At 35.3% G+C, this 22,540-nt stretch overlaps 1 protein-coding gene and 1 pseudogene across 1 annotated transcript; one reads left to right on the top strand and one right to left on the bottom strand.

Moving 5' to 3' along the window:
• Positions 1 to 300: 300 nt before the first annotated feature.
• On the bottom strand, positions 301 to 3,366 carry LOC116107152 (cysteine-rich receptor-like protein kinase 10). The gene is made up of 7 exons (XM_031393457.1): positions 3,186 to 3,366; positions 1,639 to 1,719; positions 1,216 to 1,324; positions 1,099 to 1,102; positions 811 to 874; positions 526 to 636; positions 301 to 425 (listed from the first exon to the last, which is right to left on the bottom strand). Exons 1-7 carry the CDS (start codon positions 3,364 to 3,366, stop codon positions 301 to 303), a joined length of 675 nt encoding a protein of 224 aa, XP_031249317.1.
• A 2,589-nt stretch (positions 3,367 to 5,955) lies between these two features.
• LOC116107151 lies at positions 5,956 to 7,834 on the top strand (annotated as a pseudogene).
• The last annotated feature ends 14,706 nt before the right edge of the window (positions 7,835 to 22,540 follow it).

The raw sequence follows: 22,540 nt of genomic DNA, 5'->3' as shown, positions 1-22,540 counted from the left end.
CTGACATGTCGGGAGTGTCCAGGCCACCTGAAGACTTTGACAATGCTGTAAAAGTTGACATTTACAGCTTGGGTTCGAGCTACTGAGTAATTTCAAAACAAGCTCAGAAAGGAGGGAGGTCCTACAAGCACTTGAAAGAGGTATCTTCTCTGATAATTGGAAAGAAGATAGCAAAAACTTCTCTGATAAATACTATTGCAAATACGAAGTTTTTGCTATCTTCTTTCCAATTATCAGAGAAGATCCCTCTTTCAAGTGATTGTAGGACCTCCCTCCTTTCTAAACTTGTTCTAAAATTACTTAGTAGCTCGAACCCAAGCCGTAAATGTCAACTTTTACAGCATTGTCAAAGTCTTCAGGTGGCCTGGACACTTCCGACATGTCAGAACTAGTGCCATGAGGTATACCCCTATAGAAAATCCTTGCTGCAATGGTAAATTCAACAAAAGAAAGCCAATAAAAAGAGTTAATATAACATAAACACTGAATTTTTAAATGATATTAGACATTGAGTCAAGAACATACCAAGTCCAAAAGCACTAATTTTGACATTGTCAGAATCGTCCAATAAGATATTGGTTGTTGATAAATCCCAATGAACTACAGAAGTCTCATGCATATGGCGTATTCCTTCCACTATTTATCGAAAAATAGTCCAAGCTCTGTCCTCACCAATGTTCTGCAAAAAATGATCTTCCAATGTTCTGTGTAAAAGCAAGAAATAATAAGTTACTATAATAGATTACAAAGAAAAACGGAATAAGAATTGAGAAGAATACCTAGAGCAAAGCACCATCTAAATGTACATACAACTGTCTTTGATATTAGTTCCTTTGAAATCTTGTTTAACATCATCTTTCTTCTCAACCCACGCCTGAAATTATTATATACATTAGAATAAAAGTTTAGAAGAAACTAAGACATACAATGAACAAAAATCTCAAAAGGGAACCAAATTAAATATCATGAACATATTTGAATAGAGATGAGTAATATAGTATATCAACAAATCAATTATAACAAACAGAAATCTGAAAAGATTGTAACCTGGTAGTACCGAACAATATTCTTATGCTGTAAACGAGCAAAAACACATACCTCCCTACCATCACATCATAATGGAACCAGATCAGTAAATCCAATTAGGAGAAGTCCTTCATACAAAAGATGACATGTTGTAAAAGATAAAGCTCGTATCAAAGTAAAAAGTTATACCTCAAAACCTTTTCACTGTTGTCATCATTAAATTCTATAGTTTTGATGGCATAAATTTTTTTGTACAACATGTTCATAGCCTTTACAACTCGTCCATAACCATCCATACCTGTGACATCGTAAGTTTCAAGTAGAACTCCAAATTTGAAACTGATTTTATAGCATGATACACTTTTGACAGATAAATAATATATTGAAGGAGACATAAATTTCCACAACTAAAATTACCAAAAGTAATCAAATTAAAAGAATTATTAGAAAGGATAAAAAATTAAAAAAAAACAAAAAAAAAAAAAAAAACTGTGAAGTTATATATAAACAATATAATATTTAGTAACAAAAGACAATAGCACATATGACCTATGTGGTCTTATATCCAATTTAGATCAAAGATTTAGGTTTACTTTATAGGCTTTAGCTTACCAAGTTGAGTTTTGGTGCTGAACTCAGTCTCATATCGAGAGTCAGAAGTTAATTGCTTTCCAAAGTTTTTATCTGTCTTGTCTGCAGAAATATTCATCTTAATATGTTAAAGTGCAATCATGGTTATCATACACACCATGCCCAAAACCATAGTGTGTGTGTATATATATATATGCACACATAACAGTATCAGGGAAGACAAAATAATGCCAAGAGAATTAGTTTTTATAACTTTATATAAAATGCAATAACAAATTAATAAAATTAAGAATGAGAAAAAGAAAACACTATGAACCCTAACATGCATTTAACTAAAAATTGATGATATTATTAAGCAAAAATTTAAGCACATACAGTTAATGAATATTAATTTATGAAAAGAAACTAAGATTCTACTACTCCAATTTTTTAATCTCTGCCTAAAATGAAATAAACAATTATTGATTTTCATTCCAAGCATAACTACATTATTGTAGTGCGGTTTTCTTTGACTGAAATTTTCAGTAAAAATATAACGAAACTAGCTATTTAATGAATTGCTCTTCAGAGTTCAAAACAAAAAGAAACTATTAATGCTAAGGAAATTATATACCATTTTCTCAATAACCAAACAGAAACGTAACATTGGAGCTTTTTAAACAAAGACGATAAAATAATGATTCATTCCAGCAAACAGATGGTTATGAAACAATTATACATACCAGCAGCCACCTTAGCTGGGCCCTTAGCAAGCTTTACGCAGTACTCACTTATATCCCTATAAAGAAACTTGCAAATTAGTTAATAATAATATATATATATATATACCTGTTCAATAAACCACCTCTCAGCACAGTGTGTAAGTGATCTGCTTCATTGATAATGTTTCTTTTTGCTTATTGCAACCCAAACAAACAAGTTAATTCGGTTTCTTCATTGCAGCAAGTTTTTCTCATTAAACAAACAGAGACAATGAATTATTTCATTGTCTCAACAAACAAACAGAGAAACATACATGCAACTAACACCGAAGCTAAATAAACAATATTGCAACTCAATGGTCATGCTCACTAAAGATGAAGACAACAATTTACACTAAAGATGAAGAAGAAACATAGGTATATCTTGGGCTAAGTATCATTACTCTAACCTAATATTATATCAGAATTAATTACATTCAGAAGTTAATTCACTACGTTGGTATTCACGGCTACTGTGAAACATGCTAATCCAACAAGAAAAACTACATACACTCTACAAAACAAGTACCTAAAGGCTTCAAGAATTATGATATTATCAAAATCAATAAAAGAGACTTCCACCAACATCAACAGATTAGCATACTAGTGAATTGAAAACTGAACATATTATTTCGGATATAAGCTTTCAGTATTGCTTGAGACAAGCCTATACAATCTCCACATTTGATGTTATTACACAAAACATAAATTAGAGAGTTGTAAGTAACCACGCTTGGGTTAATGCCCCTATTCTTCATTTCTGAAAACAGTTTATCATATTTGCAAAGACCATCAATAATTCTATCATAACAACAATATTAGGCTCACAAGTGACACCAAATTCACCATTCCCATTAACCATTTCTTCTAAATACTGAAGGGCAAACGTGACATTGGCTGTTCGACACAACCCAGTAATCAAAGTCCCAAAAGTAATTACGTTAGGCGTACCAACCAAAAGAACCCATTTTCCTAAGCAATCAATCGCCTTCTTAATCTTATGCTCCATACAAAGACCACTAATTAGACAAGTAAGTCACAGTACGTGGGTAAAAACCCCTCCTAAAAATACTCCCAAAAACAACAAAACCATCATAAACCCTGCCTTTTGCATAAGCAATTAGACAATGTTCAAAATAACCAAATCAGACACACCAGCTGAAACGAACCTCTTGTACAACAAAGGAGTTTATCATAATGTTTTTTCTTAGCGAGTGCAGAAAAGAAAACACGAATGATGAGACAGGAGGATTGGGTGCATATGAATCTGTAATCGAAGAAACAAAGAGCTTCATCAAGAGAGAATTTACCAGATCTGCAGTTTACATCGAGGAAATTTTAAAGTTGAGCATGGTGTTTAGAAGTAGAGGTGTGTTTGGGTGATTCTGTGAGTTGATTTTGGAAACTGAAAATGAAGATAAAATCTAAGTTTTAAAGTTGATTTTGAAGAAACGAGTGAAGTTTTAAGAAACATTTTCGACTGAATTTGAGAGGGGATCTGTGAATTGTAAGGGGGAGCCTGGGAGGCGTTGAAAATTCTTAATAAATAAAAAAGCGAATTTTTTTATATATATTAGAAGCTGCCCTTTTTAAATTTTAATAGACTATTGAAATATCTGATTTGCCCCTGAAACATTGAACTTAACGACGCCGTAACCATTATCACTATAAATAGGGTTTCAATTCTCAACCCCCCTGAAGATACGAAAATTTTCGCCCCCAGGGGTTTGGTAAGTATTAAAAACCCCCCTGCATCACCTTTCCTTCACTCTTTTATTTTTTATTTTTTTATTTTTTTGGGCAATGCTAAAAGTACATAAATTTTACAAAGATTTATTGTACTAAGTGATCTGATAGAAGATGATGGAAGAGTAAATATGATAAGTTTAACTTTTAGTTATATTAATCTTCTATTCATCTCTTATCACATCATTTATACAAGAAATCTTTGTAAATTCTTTGTAGCTTAAGCATTATTGTTTTTTTTTCTCCTTTTCTGCTCTTTTCTCTTTCCTTCTAATTCTAGTAAAATATGCTAACCTATAACCTCTTTCATAAACTTTCTCTCACAATCCTAATGTAATGTTGGTAATTAGTCAGCCGCAATTTATCATGTAACACCTATTACGAGCTGACCAATTACGAGCTATTATGTCCATTTTATGAGAGAGAGTTTGTGAAAAGAGATTGTGAGTATAGTATTTTCTTTCTAGTAATAGTAAGAGAGTGAGTTACTGGTTATAACAGGAAGTGGGACTAGGGGGTTTTTTAAAACTTTTCTAAATCCTGGGGGCAAAATTTCCTTGTCTCTCAGGGGATGACAATACAAACCATCTATAAATATCTACACCACTAAGTACTGACTTCAAGACAAACCAACTCTCAATATATACACTACTGAGTACTGACTTCAAGATTTTAATTTCAAAATCTCCCTCACCTCTTCGGGACTCGAAGGCGCATTCTCTCTTTCGCCATTTTCTTCCGTGGCTGTGGCGGTAGGTCTCCTCTGTGACTTATTAACGATTGATTGCTAGAATAAGGACATCTAGAATTTCGACATATTTATCAATTGTTCTTGCTGAAAGCATCCTGATTACTCTCATTAAAAGTATTTGGCTGCTGTTCTTTTTTTTTTTTTTTAAAGAAAGCGAAATAAGCGAGCTAAACGAAACAAGCGAAGCAAGCAGCAAGAGAAGATCGGTAGTAGAAGGTAACGAAATAGAGACTTAGAGAGACATCAGAAGCGAAATTCGGCGATAATAAGATCAGGTTATAATAAATGTCGTATTTTTAATTCGATAATAAGATTTTTTTTTTTTTCATATTGAGAAATGTTTTTTTTTTCTCTTAACCAATTTTATGAGTCTACACTTTATGAATCTATTCTATTATCATAGATTGTATATACAGAATTGAATAAGAATATTCTATATATTTCGAATTCTATATTGAAAATTATACTTTCTTCTATTACAGTATTAATCACCCACAGTTGGAAGTCTGTTTCTTATTATAGTGATAATCATATGTCTCGTTGTGAAGGAGATTTGAGATTTTTTGCTTATATGACTTTTTTTTAATACTTAGTTAGAAGTTCTAATTTATACACACTATATTTTTGGGAATGGTTGAAATGTGTTCTTTAAAAGCATTTGGAACTAATCGTGTCCAGGATTTTGGTTTATTATTAGGAATTTTGGGACTTGATCGAAATTTTCAATATCGTGGTATAGTTCTGAAAGGTAGTCTTCTGGTGTTAGGTTCCCGTGAGGCTGTCTGAGAGTATAGTAACAATTGCTTAAGAGTTATGGATTGGAGAGGCTTGATTGATTAAGCTCATACAGGGTTTGTCTTTTCAATAGATTATTGCTATGTTGTATCATTTATCAATTGCTTGGTATTGTATATTTTATCCTTTACAGAGTTTTTTATTTTTTTATATATATTTATTAAGAGAATGTTGTGATTCAGATGGCTGACAATTAAAGGATTTAGCCCAAACTTTTCCAGCACTGAGACTGACACTGATGACTTGTGGCAGTCCTGGACGAGTTGTTGGACGGTAAGCAAAGAAAAGGGCAAAAAAGTTCCACTCATGGGAACCAATGAATGTGTTAAGAGGCATGTATGTAGAGATGAAGTCTTTCGAAGGCACGTGTTGTGTTTGTGGGCAGAGTTGGAAAAGGATTTGGGTGTGCTTGGGGTATGTCACAAGGTTGTTATACTTATCTATTTCTTTTTCTTCTTTTTTTTTTTTTTTTTTGGTTTGTTAATACTATACTAGCAGTAATTTGTAATTTGCTCTTAGTGATAATGTGGGGAAACAATTGTAATTGTAGGTCTAAGCTTGGAAACAATTGTAATTGTAGGGTCTAAGGCTTGGAAACAATGATGTCGTTAGATTGCGAACCCAGGACATGAAAAATTTATCACGAAATGAAAAAGCTTTACTTGGTACTCGACCTTGATCATACACTGTCAATTCAACTGAGATAATTCGTTTGACTCCACAGGAGAATATCTGAAGATTCAAACACATCCTCTGCAGGTATGTGATTGTTGCCTATCTCTGTGTTGGCTTGCTTGAAATTGTTTTCTTGCTTTTATGTCATTGTTTTGTCGATATTTGGCTGAGTGCTAGTTATTTTTATTTTCTTTTGTAGTTCATACTTGAATGCCAAACTACGAACTTTGATTTTGGTTTCCTATAATAGAACAACAAGTAACAGGCTGAAAGGACAGAAATGGTAAGCTTATGGATTGATTATAGTAAAAATGGTCCCCTTGGGCATACATTTAGTTGGTGAGTGCAGCAAGTTTGGAACATAACCAAAATACTGTTGATTCAATCACATAAAAAGCATTATTATACTCAGCATAATCAACTGAACTAGATTATTGATTATCTCTTTACTCTAGTATACCTTGCACCGAATTTAAGTTATGTACTTTATTCTTATTTAGTCACATGTAGTTCATATCAAGGAAGATAAGTTTTTCAGTTATTGCTTGAGACAAGCCGATACAGTCTCCACATTTGATGTTGTATAAACAATTTTATTGAATTTTTTCTAATATTTGAATGGATAGATGTTTCGGAGGCAGCCTCTTCATGTTGGATTCTATACTATGATGACCAAGTTGAGGCCCTTTGTTCAAACATTTTTGAAAGAAGCAAGTAATATGTTCAAAATGTAACATACACTGGGTGATAGACCGTATGCGTTACAAATGGCTGAGCTGCTTGATCCTAGTGGGTGTACTTTGGCACATAGTGATTTCACGAGATGATGGTACTCAAAGACATGAAAAAGTCTGAGTTTGTGCTGGGTCATGAAAACGCTATTGTGATCCTTGATGACACAGAAAATGTAAATGTATTTATATCAGCAATATAATTAATTGTCATATCTTATTTAAAAAATGATCATCCTATGTGTTGCTGTCTTTATTTTAGGCATGGAAGAAACATAAGGATAATTGATTCTCATGGAAAGATATCATTTCTTCTCTTCAAGTTGCCACCAATTCAACAACAAATTTAAAGCAGATCCATCATAGTTCTTTCAGTATGATCCTGACCCTGATCCTTTCCTTTGAAATTGATGTTTGTTTTATGTGCTTGACTCTATTGATTTGGATACCTAATTTTAGGAACTTGAGGATGATATTGCTAGCAGAGATGTGAGGCAAGTAAGATGTTACATATTGAATTCGGGTTCATAATGTTCTTGTAAAATTGCTCATGATGATAATGATTAGTAAAGTTTCATGCTAATAACATTATGGTGTCTTGCTTTACAGGCGCTGAAAACAGTTCGGAAATCAGTCTTAAAGGGGTGTAAAGTTGTCTTCAGCCATGTTTTCCCCAACGACTTCCAGCACCCTCTTTGGCAAATGGCTGAGCAATTAGGAGCAACTTATTCTACAAACTCGATTCGTCTCTGACACACATTGTTTCTCCATTTTCCTGAACTGAAAATTTTTGGTTCACCCAGGATGGATAGATCATAGAAGCAGCAAATTTCTATGGGGAGACAGCCGAATAGCTTCCCTATAATACTTCTTCAAAACATCATTAGAAGATGATTTTTTCGAGAATCTATTTTTCCAAACAATCCATATAGGCTCAATCCGAATGAGGACTCTCCCAATTGTATAGCTACACTTCTTATCTCACCTCACTATTTTACAGGTAATACTACATTTACAAATTATTGTATATACGGTTTGGTATATTGGTTATTAATTTTGAAATCGAAATTGAAAATCTTTTGGCATTTGAATGTTACAAGATTGCTTTCCTAGTAACCATCAATTGTGCTTTCGTCGTTACAAGTTTGATCCCATTCAGAAAATCTTCTTGATTAATGAATACCCAAGCAAGAAACCAAAAAGTGAGAACATCATTGATGAAACAAATATAAATTATTTGAAAAGAGAGTTTGGAGGGATATTCAGCGGGGTGGAAGGCAACAGCAGCATAATGCACTTCCTCCAGAAACAGGAGGAAATGCATTATGCTGCTCTTGCCTTCAACCCCGCTGAATCATTCGTTTCATCTTTTTCAAATAATTTATATTTAGATGCCTCCATGCAACTTGAATTATTTAAATTAACTAACGTGTTGAACGAAAAGAGATGTCCTTATCAATCATATTTAATACCCTTTTAAATGGAAGTTTCTTACGTATCCCTGCAAAAAAAACAAGAATATTCCTTTAGAAATTAAGATGGATGTATTACTACCCACAACAGCGACTTTGGTTTTCTGATGTTGGGTACTTATCTGATGCTATACAGAGTATTCAAATGACATTTATCAAAATTTTCATATGACGAGCAATCTATAATAACATTCAAATGCCAAGAGATTTTCAATTTCGGTTTAAATCATCTATCATTGTCCAAAGCTCATGTCCTTTCCGGGCTGTGACAATCCAGGATGGAATGAAGAAAAACAGAAAGTGTACAACTTTCCAGAGAAACAAACAGAAAATTTGAGAGAAGATGAAATTTTCCAAACTGAAACTTTGTTAATATTCAGCTTAATTACAAACTGATCTGATTTTTTATATTCAAAATGAGTCCACGTTCAGCAAAACACAACCGATTCAAAAGAAACACAAACTGATTGTTTCTTAACCGTTGATCGCATCCCCAGATTTGATAAGCTTCGGTTAAAATGAAAGCAAAACTCTGTAGCTCATTGAGCTGAAGTTGTTGAATCTTTATTCTTCAACTGACAACTGACGTATAATAAAACGGCACCGTAGACCTAAGGAGAACTAACAGAACAAAAACTTGTGCCGTTAATATGACCGTTGAACAGTGAGGATTAAAAAAAAAAAAGCACGTATCATACTGTATCTACGTTGTAACCATTGAACTGAATATTTTGAAACAAATACTGTAGATCCTCTTCTTTACTTAGTAGCTGCTGAGTTTGATTTTCTGTTCTCAACTCTGTAACATGGGTTACCTTCCTCACTTTTGCAACTGGAGATCTTCATGTCTGATGCTAAACAAAGGTGCGTGATATCATAGATCATTGTCTATGATATCATCATCCCTCGCATGAAATAGATAGCTACGATGCCCACAGAATATTTATGGCCAAAAAGACAACATCGAGGCTCTTTTCAAATTTGTCTATATTTTTTTCCTTAGTATTTCCATTGTCTAAAAACAGATTAAAAATTAAACTGGGTGACCCCAAATTATTAGTATTATAAGAAGAACTTTAGTATTTACATTGTAATAGAATTACAGGGTAAAATAGAATTTGTAGCGCCAAATGTTTACATAACTTGGCGCGCAACGCATTGCTACCTCTCAAACAAATCATCGGGTATTGATCACGTGCTTCACTCTCTTCAGTAGCCTATATAATCCTTTGCTTCTTCATTTTCTGGAAGAATCAAGTGAAATAGTTGAGATATGGAGAATACAGAGTAAAGGGAAGACGAGTCGAGACCTTATGGAGCCTTCCATGGATCAACCGCCGTCTTCGCCACGCTTATTGTAAGTATTCTTTAACAATGGAAGAAAAACTAATCAGTTCTCTGTTTGTGTAATGAGAAATGCAAAGTAATAATAAATGATTAACTAGAGAAATTTTAACTTGATCTTGTTTCCATTAAAACTGAAATAATTTTCTTTGCTTCAATTTACTTCGGTGTTAGTCACATGTATGTTTCTTGTTTGTTTAGTGAGACAATGAAAGAAGTTTGTTTAGTGCGAAATTCAAAGGAACAATAAGTATTAACTAGAGAAATTTTGATTTGATCTGTTTTCCATTACCTAAATAATTTTCCTTTGCTTCAATTTTAGCTTTGGTGTTAGTCACATGTATTTTCTCTGTTTGTTTGTTGAGATAATGAAAGAATTCATTGTCTCTGTTTGTTTAGTGAGAAATTCAAGGAAAACAATGATTAACTAGAGAAATTTTGATTTGATCTTGTTCCATTAAAACTGAAATAATTTTCCTTTGCTTCAATTTTAGCTTGGGTGTTAGTCCATGTATGTTCTCTGTTTGTTTTTGTTTGTCTCTGTTTGTTTAGTGAGAAATTCAAAGGAAACAATAAGTGATTAACTAAGAAATTTGATTTGATCTTGTTCTGTTAAAACTGAAATAATTTTCCTTTGCTTCAATTTTAGCTTTAGTGTTAGTCGCATGTATGTTTCTCTGTTTGTTTGTTGAGACAACGAAAAATTCATTGTCTCTATTTGTTTAGTGAGAAAAACTTTTTGCAATGAAGAAACTAAATTAACTTGTTTGTTTGGGTTGCAATAAGCAAAAAGAAACATTATCAATGAAGCAGATCACTTACACACTACACTGAAGGTGATTTTATGAACAAGTATATATATATTTATTCCTATTTGCAAGTTTCTTTATGGAGATATAGTGAGTACTGCTTAAACCTGCTAGGCCCAGCTAAGGTGGCTGCTGTATGTATAATATGTTTCATAACCATCTATTCGCTGGAATGAAACATTGTTTTATTGTCTTTGTTTAAAAAGCTCCAATGATATGTTTCTGTTTGGTTATTGTAAAATGTTATGTATTCCTTAGCATTAATATTCTTTTTGTTTTGAACTCTAAAGAGCAATTCATTAAATAGCTAGTTTTGTTATTTTTTACTGAAAATTTCAGTCAAAGAAATTGCACTACAATCTTGAAATGAAAATCAATAATTGGTTATTTCATTTTAGGCAGAGATTAAAAAATTGGAGTAGTAGAATCTTATTTCTTTTCATAAATTAAAATTCATTATTGTATGTGCTTAAATTTTTGCTTAATATATCCAATTTTAGTTAATGCATGTTAGGGTTCATAGTGCTTTCTTTTCCTCATTCTTAATTTGTTCTGGCATTTTATATAAGTTATAAAAACTAATTCTCTTGGCATTATTTTGTCAAAAGTGTATCATGCTATAAAATCAGTTTCAAAGTTGGAGTTCTACTTGAAACTTAGGAGGGCACAGGTATGGGTGGTTGGGACAAGTTGTAAAGGCTATGAACATGTTGGAAAAAAAATTTTATGCCATCAAAATTATAAATTTAATGATAACACAGTGAAAAGGTTTTGAGGTATAACTTTTACTTTGATACTAGCTTTATCTTTTCCACATGTCATCTTTTGTACGAAAGACTTCTCCTAATTGGATTTACTGATCTGGTTCCATTATGATGTGATGGTAGGAAGGTATATGTTTTCGCTCGTTTACAGCATAAGAATATTGTTCGGTATACCAGGTTACAACTTTTTCAGATTTCTTTTTGTTTAAATTGATTTGTTGATATACTATATTACTCTCTCTATACAATTTGTTCGTGATTTTAATTCGATTCCCTTTTGAGATTTTTGTTCACTGCATGTCTGTAACGCCCCACTTGAGATACGTAGCTAAGTTATGGTGTATTCCTTAAATATTTATTGTTTTGCTTTTATTTGGGTGATATATTATTTTAATTTGTTGGCCCGGATCCGTAGTACCCTTAACTCTTATGTTGATGTTACTGGGAAGACCATAAATTGGTTCGATTCTATTCTGTATTGGGGGAGGTACTGGTTGTTCTTTTCTACATTAGTGGTTGGTGGTACCTGTACGCGGTCCCAACCTCTCCTTGGCTTTCTGCCTAACTTACTGTACAATGCCTGACTCTAGCTTCATCCAAGGAGGAGGCGTAGCTTCTGGTGGGTTAGAAGGTTCTCCTTCATTCTCACACCCTTACCACGCCGTCGAGTACTACTCCTCATCTACAAAATAACCACATTTAATCAATTCAAGAAACACTTATAATAAGAAAGAATTAACTCACACAGTTGGTTATCAGACGTCGGGCGATGAGAATAATACACTGTCAAATCCCAATCTCTGCTCTGATACCAAAAATGTAATAACTGCTTCATACTATGATACTCATAGAAATACATCAAGTACATATTTTATTAGCAAAAGTAAATGGGCCCAAATTCTTTTAATACATTTAATCATTCTTATACAAAGTAAGGCATCATGTAAAAGTTATAAAAAACAGTGACAGTAAGCTATTACTCCTCGCTTGCCGATGCCCATCCGATCGCGTCCTCACCTAGATCCTGCAAACACAAGAAAAATATGGGGTGAGCACAAAATAATGTTCAGTAAGTAAATCTTCTACCTTTCTATCCCGTAACTTTTCTCTAGTTCTTTCCTTACACTCTTCTCATATCATTTATTTTCTCTTCTGTTTCTCTTTCACATAGCTCTTTTCTATCAACTTTCTATTGTATGTCACGGCCTCATCTTACTGGAGACACGGCTGAGTGGAGATCACAAAACACTCACCCACTCTCGTGACTTCTACTCATTCTCTTCCTCTATTCTTTCTTATATTTTCTCATTCTTCTCAATGGAATGTCACGACCTCATCTTACCGGAGGCACGACTGGTGGAGTTCACAAAGCACCAACCCACTCTCTTGACTTCTGGGTGGAGTTCACTAAGCACCAACCCATTTTTCATAACTTCCAGTAGATTCACAAAGCACCAACTCATTCTTAGATTTTTCTCATTCTCTTACTTTTAAGGTAGCCCATTCACAAAGTTCTCTACTCTTTCTCAAACTACTTTCAATGCACAATTAATGCATAAGGATGGTTCACGCTTAAAGTTTCTTACTTATGCACTTATGAAATGCACAAAGCAATATTGCATCAAAACAGTCATTCTGCGCAGGTCACACCAAGGAGGCATAACTTGAGTTATACACCTCGAATTGCTACAGTTTTGGTCCCGTTTTAAAACTTGAGACAGACTACAACTTTTACGTTTTGGTCTCAACCAATTCAATCTGTAAGATGCCCAAAGTCACTCAGAAAGTCACGGCTGTGACAGGCAGTTTTCACTTAGGCATATCATCAAACATTAATTGTGCATAAACAAACTCTAATTCCAATTTCATTCTATTTTCTCAACCATCCAAAATGAGAGAAAACTCTCTTGTAGCATCACATACCTCATGGCAAAAACACCTCCAAAAATTCTCCAATTCTTCCAATTTCAACCATCATCAAATCATCACATATACTTCTCATATGCAAATATATCCAACACAAGCATAATTCACATCATCTTCTCACTCAATTTCTCAATATCACAACATATGCATATTTAAAAGAAATCTCTACTCACTTGAATCTTAAATTTAGCTGAGTTGGATTTGAGTAGAATTTGTTTACCTTGTGCTTGAGTAGTCTCTCCTAAGCTCTCTATTTTTGTTGGATTCCAATCTTCTCTTAACCTAAGCATAAACTTCATAAGAACTCAACCTTTACACAAATAAATCTAGATAAAGAGCTTGAATCCTCCTTTTAATGCCTAGAATCAAAACCCTATGAAAAACCACTTAAAGCCCTCAAATCCTTGGAGGATTGAATAACAATTGAGAGAAATTGGGGAGGAGTGTGGCGGTGGAGAAGAAGAAGGAAGGGTTTCAAACCCTTAACACTTAATTTATAACACACTTTCTCATTTTGCCCTTGCTCTTTCTTGAAAATCCATCTATGTCTAGTCAATTTACAATAATGCCCTCATTTTTAATGCTTCTCTTGAAATTCTATCTCTTTTCACTCCCAACAATTTCAACTAATTTTGAGTGAAAAGACCATTTTACCCCTAATGAAAGTTTAAGGGATTTTCTTACATTTTTCTCAAAATAACTTTAACAAAAATAATGGTTTAAGTCCTGAACATATAACAGCCTTGTTTCCCATGACGGACCGATAGAAGATCCAGTATCGAGTTTCTATTTTCTGGGTGATGCCCGATTTTGGTGGGAATTAATAGAAGATACCCATGATGTGGCAGTGATGACTTAGGAAATTCAGACAATAGTTTGAGGCCGAGTACAGGACCGAGTTCATGAGAACGTCCAAGAATTTATCAGCCTGCAGCAGGGGTCTAATACCGTGAAGGATACTCAGTGAAATTCAATTCCCTTGCAAGATTTGCACTCGGAATAGTTAGTACCCCTGTATTAAAGAGACAAGTTTGTACATGGGTTGAAGCCAGAGATAGCCAGGATATAATGATGAGTCCGACCCCTCAACGTGAGGCCTTGAGGCGGGCAATGAGGGCAGAAATTTTGAGAATAAAATCCCCCGATAGGTTCCTCGACAGAGAACCAAGTGAACCATCTCCGCGCCCACAGAGAGAGAAATTTGAGGGTGCAAAAACAAGGAAATAAAGATAATAAGAAGTTTCAGTCTAGACAGAACAGAAGAGAGTGGAGGAGTAAGCGGCCTCGGACGGAAGGGTTTCCTCTTTGCCCCAAATGTGGGAGGAACCACCCAAGAGAGTGTCTGAAACTAGAGGGTGTGTTAGGGCCGACAGCCAAGGCATTTGATAGAGATTGTAAAGCTCCTCTCCCACCACCAGCACAGAGTTCTAAAGATACTACTATGCCAGAGTGTTTACAGTGGCACAGGGTGAAGCAAGGCTAGTCCATCAGCAGTTACTAGTCAGTTATTATTCCACGCTATTCCTTTATAGCCTTAATTGATTCAAGGCCACTCATTCTTTATATCTTATGGGATGATAGAGAGGTTAGGCTTGAAACCTATTAGTGACTCAACCCATTAAGATAAAGTTACCCGATGGGTTAGTGTTCTGACGCAATAGATGTTGTCAGGAGAGTTCATGGTGATCCAGGGTAGAGAGTTAACAATTGATCTAATAATTTTTTATATGCGGACTTTGATGTATTGGCATGAATTGCCTAGGGAGGTATGGAGTAGAAATTGATTGTCGGAAAAAGAAGCGAGATTCAATCTCGATAGTGGAGACAAGTTTAATTTTGGAGAGGGCCATCAGTTGAGTATGTTGATTAGCAGTATGAAGGCTAGAAAGATGTTGAGAAAGGGGTGTTCGGGATATATGCTCATGTAATGCAAAGTGTGATGTTCCATAGTCAAGATTCGAGAGTGCATTAGTTCGAGATTTTCTAGATTGTTTTCCGAAAAGTTACCGGGTTTGCTTCCAGAAATAGAGGTTGAGTTTAGTATTGAATTAGCACCAGAATAGCACACAATATCTAAAGCCCCTTATCGAATGGCCCCAGCAGAGCTTCAGAATTAAAAGGCAACCTCCAAGAGCTTTTGGATAAAGGCTTTATCCGACCGAGTCATTCTCCTTGGAGCTCCAATTTTGTTTGTGAAAAAGAAAGATGGGTCGCTACGGTGTATATTGATTATAGAGAGTTAAATAAAGTGACAGTGAAGAATAATACCCGTACCTCGTATTGATGATTTGTTTAATCAATTGAAAGGAGTCGCTGTGTTCTCTAAAATTGATTGAGGTCAGGGTATCATCGTAAGAGTGGCCGAGCAAGATATAGACAGACTGCTTTCCGTACAAGGTATGGGCTATGAGTTTGTAGTGATGCCGTTTGGCTTGACTAAGCCCCAACAGTTTATGGACTTGATGAACAGGTATTCCATGATTATTTGGATCAGTTTATAGTGGTTTTCATTGACAGATCCTAATTTATTCTAAGTCAGAAAGAACATGAGAAACACTTGAGAATAGTGTTGCAATGGTTGAGGGAAAGAAGTTGTATGCTAAATTTTTAAGTGTGAGTTTTGGCTTGATCAAGTGATTTTTCTGCCATACTGTGTCAAAGGAAGAGATTTCAGTGGATCCGAGTAAAGTGAAGGCAATCCTTGAATGGCGAGGCCAAAACATAAAAGAGGTCAGAAGTTTCTTGGGCCTAGCAGGTTACACCAGCGATTTGTACAGGGTTCGCCCAGTTGGCTAAACCGTGACAGCTCTTACCAAACAGAAACTCCTTTTGTATGGTCAAAAGCATGTGAAGAGAGCTTCCAAGATTGAAGAAGAGGTTAACGACACTCCCGTGTTTAGTGCTACCACAAGAGGGTTAGATTACGACGTTATACAGATGCCTCACTGCAAAGACTTGGTGCCGTATTAATGCATTAGGTAGGTGATAGCATAGCCTCTCGGCAATTGAAAGAGTATGAGACGAGATACTCTACGCATGATTTAGAGTTGGCAGCCTGAGTCTTCGATTAAGATTTGGAGGCATTACCTTTATAGTGCCAAGAGTAATATCTACACCGATCATAAAAGTTTAAAAGTATCTTTACTCAGAAGGAGCTAATAGAGGCAGAGAAGTGGTTAGAGCTGGTTAAGATTATGAGTGTGAGATTAAGTATCAACCGGGGAAAGCCAATGTAGTAGCCATGCCTTGAGTAGAAAGCTTATCTGTCCCGGCTTACTAAGCAAAAAGAGTTGATAGAAGAATTGTGGCTAACTAGCAAAAGAGTTGATAGAAGAATTGTGTAGAACAAATTGAAGTGATTCAGGAAAGATTGCCAGGTTAGGTTCAGTCTACTTTACTGGGAAGTCCAAGATAAGCAAGTTGCCGATGATAGTGTCAGATAGTTCAGTAGTACATGAGGGCAAGGTAACAGAGTTCCACTTAATAGATGGTGTCCTCTATTTCGAGAATCAGTTGTGTATCCCTCAAAATGATGAGTTAAGGAAAGAATACTTACAGAGCTCATGAACACCGTACACTGCTATTCTAGAGCAACCAAGATATATCAAGACATAAAGAAAGGCTACTGGTGGCTAGGATGAAGAAGGATATTGCGAATTTGTAGCTAAGTACCTGGTTTGTCAGCAGGTGAAAGCAGAACACCAACGGCCGTCAAGGTTACTTCAGCCACTAGTATTCTAAGTGGAAATGGGAGCATTTCGATGGATTTTATTACAGGTCTCCCTACAGTACAGCGAGGGTAAATGTCTATATGGGTGATTAGGATAGGTTAACAAGTCAGCCCATTTTCATCCAGTAAAGAGAGCAGCACACGGATCAGTTAGCTCAGATTAACATTAAAGAGATAGTCAGGTTACATGGTGTGCCCAAAGACAATAGTATCAGATAGAGATTCAGATTTGTTTCAGCTTTTTGGATGATTTACAAAGAATTTGGTACCCTTTAGCATTTAGTACTGTCTATCACCTCAGACGGATGGCCAAACAGAGAAACGAATCAGTGTTGAGGATATGTTGAGGGCCTTTGTATGATTATAAAGTATCTTGGCATGAGAGTTACCCTTAGTAGAGTTTGCCTACAATAATAGTACCAGTCTACATTAAGATAGCGCCTTACAGGCCTTGTATGGTAGACGATGTAGGTCTCCACTACATTGGGATGAGATAGCAAAAGATGAGTTGAGTACCGCTTTTGGGCCAAAGATGACTCAGAAAATGATAGAAGATATAGGTTAATCAGAAACAAAATGAAGCAAGCCCAAGATCGTCAGAAGAGTTATGGCTGACTTGAAAAGAAAATAAGTTGAATTCCAGTGGGTGATAAGTTTCTGAAAGTTTCCCCTTACAAGCAATAATGCGCTTTAGAAGCAAAGGAAGTTAGCACGAGATATGTAGTCCATTGAGGTATTGCAACGAGTGGGAAAGGTGGCCTACAGATTGGCACTACCACCTCATGGACAAGGTACATGATGTTTTCCATGTCTCGATGCTACGGATACGTAAGTGATCCCTCCCATATGCTTGAGAATAGAAGATGTTGACCTGAGGAGAACCTTGTGTATGAAGAGCGTCCAGTACAATTTTAACCGAAGGATTAAAAAGCTCTGGAATAAGAGCATTCCTTAGTAAAAGTCCTTGAAGAAATCACAAGATAAAAGGCCACATGGAGGTAGAGCAAGACATGCAGAATCGTTACCTAGAGTTGTTTGTGTGAATTTCAGGGACAAAATTCTTTTAAGGGGGGAGAATTGTAATGCCCCACTTGAGGTACGTAGCTAATTATGGTGTATTCCTTTAATGTATTTTTTGCTTTTATTTGGATTATATATTGTTAATATTGGTTGGCCCTTAGTTGAATTTTTGTTAAAGTTATTTTGAGAAAAATGTAGAAAATCCCTTAAACTTTCATTAGGTAAATTGTCTTTTCACTCAAAATTAGTTGAAATTGTAGGAAGTGAAAAGAGATAAATTTCATAGATAATGCATTAAAAATGAGGCATTATTGTAAATTGACTAAAGGATATAGATGGAAATTTCTAAGAAAAGACAAGGGCAAATGGGAAAGTGTGGTTATAAATTAAAGTGTTAAGGGTTTGAAACCCTCATTCTTCTTCTCCACCGCCACACTCCTCCCCCATTTCTCTCAAATTGTTATTCAATCCTCCAAGGATTTTGAGGGCTTTTACTGGTTTTTCATAGGTTGTTGATTCTAGGCATTAAAAGGTAAGATTCAAAGCTCTTATCTATGATTTATTTGTGTAAAGTTGAGTTCTTATGAAGTTTATGCTTAGGGTTAGAGAAGATTGGAATCCAACAAAATAAAGAGCTTAAGAGACTACTCAAGCACAAGGTAAGTAAATTCCACTCAAAATCCAACTCAGCTAAAATTTAGAATTCAAGATTAGAGTTTTCTTTTAAATATGCTATGTTGTTGATTATTGAGAAATTGAGATGAGATTGATGATGAATTATGCTTGTTTTGGATATATTTGAATATGGAAGTATATGTGATGATTTGATGATGTTGAAATTGGAAGAATTTAAGAATTTTTTATGGAGTGTGTTTGCCATATAGTATGTGATGCTAACAGAGAGTTTTTCTCTCATTTTGATGATTTGAGAACCAAATAGAATGATAATTGGAATTAGGGTTTTTATGCACAATTAATGTTTGATGATTCCTAAGTAAACTGCCCTGTCACAGCCTGACTTTCTGAGTGACTTTTGGGCATCTTACAGATTGAACTGGGTTAAGACCAAAACATAAAATTGTAGCCCTGTCTCTAAGCTTTAAAACAAGACCAAAACTGTAGCAATCCAGGTGTAAACTCAAGTTATGCCTCCTTGAGTGTGACCTGCGCAGAATGACTGTTTTAATGCAATTCATTTGTGCATTTCATAAGTGCATTAAGTAAGAAACTTAAGCTTAACCATCCTTGTGCATTAATTGTCATTGAAAGTAGTTTGAGAAAGATAGAGAACTTTGTGAATGGCTACTCTAAAAGTAAAGAGATGAGAAAAATCTAAGAATGAGTTGATGCTTTGAAACTCCACCCAGAAGTTATGAAGAATGGTTGGTGCTTAGTGAACTCCCCCCCAAAGTCACGAAGAGTGGGTTGGTGCTTTGGAACTCCACCGCCGTCTCCCGGAAGATGAGCTGTGACATTCATTGAGAAAGAATAGAAAAACATAAAAAAAATAGAAGAGAGAATGAGTAAAGTCACGAAGAGTGGGTGAGTGCTTTGTGATCTCCACTCAGCCGTGTCTCGGTAAAGATAAGCCGTGATATACATAAAGTTGATAAAAGAGCTATGTGAAAGAGAAACAGAAAGAGAAAATAAATATATGAGAAGAGTGTAAGGAAAAATTAAGAGAAAATTTACGGGATAGACGAGTAGGATTTACTTACTGACATTATTTTGTGCTCACCCCGTTTTTTTTCTTTGTGTGTTTCAGGATCTAGGGAGGACGCGTTCGGATGGGTGTCAGCAAGCGAAGAGTAACTACACTGTCCACTGTTTTTGATAACTTTACTAATGATGCCTTACTTTGTATAAGAATGATAGATGTAAAAAGAAAATTTTGGCCTAACCTAATATAATATATTTACTTGATGATTTCTATGAGTATCCTAGTAATAAACATTTATTACAATGTCTTATTTTCTCTAAACTTTTATTCTAATGTATATAATAATTTCAGCGTGGGTTGAGAAGAAAGATGATGTTAAACAATTTCAAAGGAACTAATACCAAAGACATGTTGTATGTATTTCAGATGAGCTTTGCTCTAGGTATTCTTCCAATCTTATATCCGTTTTTTCTTGCAATCTATTATGGTAACTTATTATTTTTTGCTTTTACACAGAACATGGAGATCATCTTTTGCAGAACATTGGTGAGGACAGAGCTTGGACTATTTTTTGACAAATAGTAGAAGGAATACGCCATATGCTTAGACTTCTGTGTTCATTGGGATTTACAACTAATATCTTATGGACGATTCTGACAATGTCAAAATTAGTGATTTTGGACTTGGTATGTTCTTGACTCAACGTCTAAGATCATTTAAAAATTCATTGTTTTGTTTATATTACTCTTTTATTGCTTCTTTTTGTTGAATTTACCATTGCAGCAAGGATTTTAATAGGGGTATACCTCATGGCACTAGTTCTGACATGCGGGGTGTCCAGGCCACCTGAAGACTTTGACAATGCTGTAAATTAACATTTACAGCTTGGGTTCGAGCTACTGAGTATTTCAGAACAAGCCAGAAAGGAGGAGGTCCTGCAAGCACTTAAAGAGGTATCTTCTCTGATAATTGGAAAGAAGATAGCAAAAACTTCTTTATAAAACTATTGCAAATACGTTTTGCTATCTTCTTTCCAATTATCAGAGAAGATCCCTCTTTCAAGTGATGTAGGACCTCCCTCCTTTCTAAGCTTGTTCTGAAATTACTCAGTAGCTCGAACCCAAGTCGTAAATGTCAACTTTTACGCATTGTCAAAGTCTCAGGTGGCCTGGACACTCCGACATGTCAACTAGTGCCTGAGGTATACCCCTATAAAAATCCTTGCTAATGGTAAATTCAACAAAAGAAAGCCAATAAAAAGAGTTTTAAACATAAACACTGAATTTTTAAATGATTAGACATTGAGTCAAACTACCCGCTATTTAAAGGAGGAATAGGAATAACATTCTTTATTATGATGGTCAACTTGAATGGACCCAATGGCTGAAGAGCAAATAGATTATGAAGATGAGGAGTATGGAGGAGGTCAGAAAATGATGTATCAGGGAGGTGGAGCCATACCTGCTCTTGCAGATAAAGAACTGATGGGAGAAGATGATGAATTTGACGAGCTCTATAATGATGTTAATGTTGGAGAGGGTATATTTGACTTTCAGCAGCCTGAAGCACCACCTCCGAAGAGTGCCAGTGGTGTAGGACTGTGGGTAATGGAGGTCTTCAAACTCAGAAACCTGAGGTTCCTAAACCTCGGCTGCAATCTGGGGGTTCACAAGGCCGAAACATCCCTGGTGTTTCTGTTGAAGTAAAGTTTTTAATTCTGGGACCTAATTTCCTGCTCAAAATGAGGTATAGGTGGCTGTTAATGGACCAGACATGGGATCTGCGAGTTGTGCAGATGGGGCTTCTGTTTCACAAAAAAGGAATGTTGTGGAGATAAATCAAGATGCCCCGATCAGAAATACTTGGTTTCAAGGGTCTACGTCAGTGCCTCCAAAAGCTGCGCTTGATCCCTCTAATATGCCTGGAAGAGTAGCCAATGAGCCTCCACCTTTGCTAAATCCTGTCACTAGTGGCCCTCAAGGTGTTATACAGATTCCAGGTAATCAGATGGATGTACATGCTAATGTCAATCGTCCTATGGTCAATGATAATCAGATCCGGCAACCTATGGAGAATGGTGGGACTATGCTGTTTGTAGGAGAATTACACTGGTGGACAACTGATGCAGAGCTTGAAAGTGTTTTATCTCAGTATTTAATTTATGATTGCATTTTCAAATACCTCAATGTAATTCTAACTTCATTTAGTTTTAAAAAACCTGCAGATGGTATATTTGTGCATATAGCCCCATAAAGAGTTTTGTGCTCATTCCTGTTGAGTTATTTCCTACCACGCGGAGCTTATGCAATTACGCCACGCCACGTCTGTTTAATCCGTCCCGTCAGTATAAAATGAAATGAAACTTCAGATTTCAACATTCTAACTCAATTTCAACTTCAATAGAAATATTTGTCAAGTGTCAACACAAGTTATAGGCATAATCAAGCAAGTTTCTACAATTACCAATTGCCTCCATCTGCATCACGAGACTGGTAGAAATCGTTTGGCTGAACAATGTTGACATCTTCAAACTCGTTGTCATGTTAATGAACAAAAGAACAAAGTTTAGAAATAACATGAACAAAAGAACAAAGTTTAGAAATAATTATCTCAATAGCACAAACTAGAAGTAAGAAAAAAGTTTAAAACTATTGATCGCCTATTTGCCGCCTTCTTCAACTTTTGATAGTTGGCGTAAATGTATCATGGCTTTAAATGAAGCGTCCAGAAACTTTTCCCAACTATGCTTTCATACTTATA

Source organism: Pistacia vera, unplaced genomic scaffold, assembly GCF_008641045.1.
Source record: "Pistacia vera cultivar Batoury unplaced genomic scaffold, PisVer_v2 Contig528, whole genome shotgun sequence".
In the NCBI taxonomy this organism is placed as follows: Eukaryota; Viridiplantae; Streptophyta; class Magnoliopsida; order Sapindales; family Anacardiaceae; genus Pistacia; species Pistacia vera.
This window is presented reverse-complemented; position numbering and strand designations above follow the sequence as displayed.